General features: G+C 35.4%; 1 protein-coding gene across 1 annotated transcript in view; it reads right to left on the reverse strand.

The window, feature by feature from the left end:
* Positions 1-4,003, reverse strand: part of LOC107670675 (ras-related protein Rab-30) — a 6,141-nt gene extending 2,138 nt beyond the window's left edge. Inside the window, exons 1-4 of the mRNA XM_016463358.1 lie at positions 3,869-4,003; positions 2,321-2,419; positions 2,096-2,179; positions 676-859 (exon numbers count right to left, since the gene is read on the reverse strand). Of these exons, the coding sequence (XP_016318844.1) occupies positions 676-859; positions 2,096-2,179; positions 2,321-2,413 (361 nt within the window). The 5' untranslated portion in view covers positions 2,414-2,419; positions 3,869-4,003. The remainder of the gene's footprint in view (positions 1-675; positions 860-2,095; positions 2,180-2,320; positions 2,420-3,868) is intronic.
* Between the last annotated feature and the right edge of the window lie 437 nt (positions 4,004-4,440).

Consider the following 4,440-nt stretch of genomic DNA (forward strand, 5'->3'; position numbering starts at 1 on the left):
ACAGCTGACTCCACTGTGATGTGACCCCCCCCTCTCTCTCAATCTCTCTCTCTCCATCTCTCTCTCTCTCTCTCGCGCTCTCTCTCGCTCTCGCGCTCGCTCTCTCTCTCTCTCGCACTCTCTCTCTCGCGCGCTCTCTCTCTCGCTCTCTCTCTCTCTCTCGCTCTCTCTCTCCCTCGTATGTAAATATCTTTTATGTGAAATATCTTATTCAGGTCAGTGCTAAATAAACAATAACATGCATTTTGTATGATCCCTCTTATTTTGGTAAAATAACATTTTGCAGATTCTCCAAGGTGTATGTACATTTTTGACTTCAAGTGCAGACAGACAAACAGACAGACAGACAGACAGACAGACAGATAGATAGATAGATAGATAGATAGATAGATTAAGTTGTTTGTAGATGCATCAATAAACATTAAGCTTACTGTACTCATATGTGCTCCTGTACTGAACAACTGTTACTAATATAAGCCTGTGGTCTACTGTGTGGTGCAGTTAATCTGACAATCTTAAGGAAACATGACCTTCACCGATAGAGGACAATATGTCATTGATTTTGACATTTATATCATCACTCTATATACTGTAGCAAAACAAAAAAAAGAACAGCTAAAAGACATGATTTGTTTTATAATTTTTAAATGGTTCAATTAGAACTTGAATACTCACCTACTAAGACTGTCACTACTTGGTTGTTGGCATACTGCTCGATCTCCCTCAGCCACTCAGGAAGGCACCGGAAGGAATCTTCACAGGTGATGTCGTAGGTGAGAATGAGAGCGTTGGCACTGCGGTAGTAACTCTGGGTAATTGAGCGGAACCGCTCCTGCCCGGCCGTGTCCCAGATCTGGAGCTGTGGGAATGAGCGGATCAAATAATCAGTGAAGTCACTTAGTACTTCTAGCAGAACCCAACACAAGCTACAGCTTTCTATCTATTTAATTAGCAGGAAGTGCACTGAAATGCGGAAAAATGCCTAGAGGTACACAGACTCAAATACAAGGGCTTAATCAGTGAGTCTAAACTGATGCTTGATACATTTCAAGGCCAAGATTAGTCACATTATATTTAAAAAAAAAAAAGAGATATACCAGGTGTTAATATAAAATATAAGTAGCATTTTTTATTGTCTGAAGAATGCTGTGACTGATATTCCAAACAGACTTATAATGCAATTGACATCAAGCACACAAAACAGGCGTACACTATAAAAAGTAAGTTTATCTGTATAGTGTATTTCCAACATGCCACTAGTTTCGGTTTCACTGTAAATTAAGTATTTTAGGTTTGGCACTTATAAAAAAAAATTGTTTTTAATGAATCCCACAATAATTTCTGCTTCATTCCTGTTCCATTCTGAAGACTTTTAAATTGAAAGGACTTTTTGTGGAGTGAGGGGAACTAAAACAAATTTACAGTGTTTATAATGTTTTGTTTTATTTACTAATATTTTTAAATTAATTCTGAATGTAATATTATAATGTGACTTATACAACGATGCGATCTTGAACCCCTGTGATTAGCCAGGTGCAACTTATACATATATTTAATATCTATTTAAAGCAAATTCTTACAGTATTTTTTAATTGATTACTTCATTTTATTTAGCCATGTTAGAGGAATCCTTCTTGTGTCACCACCAACAGCCAACAGATTATTATTATTATAAAAAGTAATAAAGTTATTATTATTTTCTTTTATTAGATAGTGAAGCGCCCTTGGGTTTGGGGCTATGAAAATAAATAAGACATAATAGTAACAACAATATTTCATTATTATTTATTTACATAGCCCTCTTCTGCAAACCAAAGGTCGCATCACAGGGTATGACAAAAAGAAATCAAGAGCATAACCAAAAGATTACATAGCATGCAAAACATAAGAAACATAAAAAAAGATGAACGAAATAACTTAATACAATATATAGACTGAAAACTAAAAATAAATAAATAAAATACTTTAAGTCACTCACTAGTCACTATCTATTTTTTTATTTGTATTTATTCATTCATGCATGCATAAGCAATAACCACTATATTCCAATAAAATTCCCATACAGTTACCTCAAAATTCTACAAGGCTTACCCACCTTCACTTTCACTCCTTTTATTTCCACTGTTTTGATCATGAAATCAACTCCAATGGTGGCACCTTGTCCGGGAGGGAAGAGCCCCTAGAAATGCAAGTTATTTGTTTAAATGCAACAATTATTATGAAATTAGGGACTGCAAACTGTGTAAAAACACTTACACATTGCAAACCTCTAGTGTTGTTTTGTTATAGCCAAGATAATGCTATGAGTTATTCCACACACCTGAGTGAAGCGTCGGACGAGGCAGGTTTTGCCCACTCCTGCATTTCCTATCAGCACAATTTTGAATAAGTAATCATAATCCTCCATGCTCATGCTCAGCTGAGGGAACATGAATGAAGAGAGAGAGAGAGAGAGAGACAGGCAGACAGAAAGACAGGCGGATAATATGTGGGTGTTAAGAACTGCAATGCAATCTACACATGGCTAAGCAGCATCCCTCTGATAAAACACAGTTTGAAGTAAAAGAGCCACAGCAGCCCTTACAGAACAAACATTTCAATGACACCAGTGATGTATTACTGAGAACAAACGAGGGAATGAACTATGCCTGATGCCTCTAGGGACCATTTTTTTGCTGTCCATTCTTTAATTTATTCGATCAACAGTGCCTCTGTATTTCACTACACACATTAGCAGTGTTTGTTTCTGAAGTGTTGCTATAGGAGAAGCTGCTATGCATGTGCTCAAACGCTGCTGTTGCCAAGGCCTATGGCAGGATGCTGAGAGGACCGCAATAAAGAAGACACAAGGAATAAAGAACAACTCCCAGAGGCCTGTCAACGCAAATGCATACACGCAAACATACTTTCAACAGCTAATTAAGAACTGTGGTGGATGTAAGCATAAGAAATTTTAAAGAAATACAATTGGAAATTCATATGTTGTTGAGCATAAACAGGCCCCCTTTAAAAATCATTTTAATTCAATAAAAAGTGAACTTAATTAGCTGCATGAATAAACATTCGAACATTACACAACTGTGTCATCTCCACTGCAAAAACTGATCTCACATTCATTTTGTATGAAATTTATATTTAAAAAATAATTAATAATACATTATTAATTGTATTATCATTACCATTATTATTATTGTTATGAACTAATACAACTGAAAACTGTAAGTTGAGCATAAACCTTTACAAATACATGTTTGATTAAAGAAATAACTTCATCACCACTGCAAAAAATACTTTATCTCACATTCATTTTGTAATTATTACAAAATTATGCGTTTGTAATCAGCCACAATTATATTTAATATTTTTGGACACGATTTATGGTATGTTTAGCAACAGCATAAACACAACTTTTTACTCTCATAGAATAAATAACAACCTTCTAAACTGTATTTCATTTTCATCCAGAAATCAACACGTTGCAAAAATGAAATGTAACTTCATTATTCCTTAAATCACATACATTATGACTGTAATTTGTACTTTACAGAACAAAATAAGGATATTAAATAACAGAACAGAAAAGATATACTTTATTGATCCCTACTGGGTACGTTATGGATAAAAAAAAACCTGACATGCAATATCTCTAAGCAGAAAACTGAAATCTGATATGCAATATCACTGAGCACGGCAAAAGACATAGATGTGGCCTAATACACTTCCTTTATATTTAGACCCTTTATAAATAGTGAAAATTGCACATTTTATTTTATGATGAAATAAAACCAGCAGGCACAATGTTCTCCATTAGCTAGCAGGATCGATGCTCTACACATTAAAGGTCACATTAAATCATCTTTACACTTACCAAACACTGGGGATTCACCCCACTGCTTCTATTATTCCGAATGCATTCAGTCTTTTCTTCAGGTTTTTAATCTAAACGATGATAGCAATCGTGCAGCGTCAACAGCAACCTCGGCAGATTTTCGGCTCCAGTGTTTCCTCGATTTTTTGACAATGACGTCATGCTGCTTCCCCAGTGGAAGCCGAGTCCGGAAAACATCGCAGCTGCATTCTGGGATTTGTAGTTCAACGTTCACCAGTGGCAACGGCATAACAGAAAAGCAGGACAAAAATAAATAGATAAAAATAAGTCATAATAAGTTAAATATCAGAGTCAGAGTTTAAATATCTCTGTTTGTAATTCAAAATATAGTTACAAATTACCAAAAATATATATTTGCTAAAATAATTATTTGCTAGTATAGGTATAAATAAATACGGAGCCCCTAAAGGGACAAGGTGGTCGGAAAAAAATTCGGGGTGGGAGGAAAATTTTTTTTGCGTTCTCTCGCAAAACTTTTGCGTTCCCTCGAGAAACTTTGCGTTCCCTCGCAAAACTTTTGCGTTCTCTCTAAAAGATATTTTGCGTTCCCT

Source organism: Sinocyclocheilus anshuiensis, unplaced genomic scaffold (genome assembly GCF_001515605.1).
Source record: "Sinocyclocheilus anshuiensis isolate Anshui unplaced genomic scaffold, SAMN03320099.WGS_v1.1 scaffold513, whole genome shotgun sequence".
Taxonomy (NCBI): Eukaryota; Metazoa; Chordata; class Actinopteri; order Cypriniformes; family Cyprinidae; genus Sinocyclocheilus; species Sinocyclocheilus anshuiensis.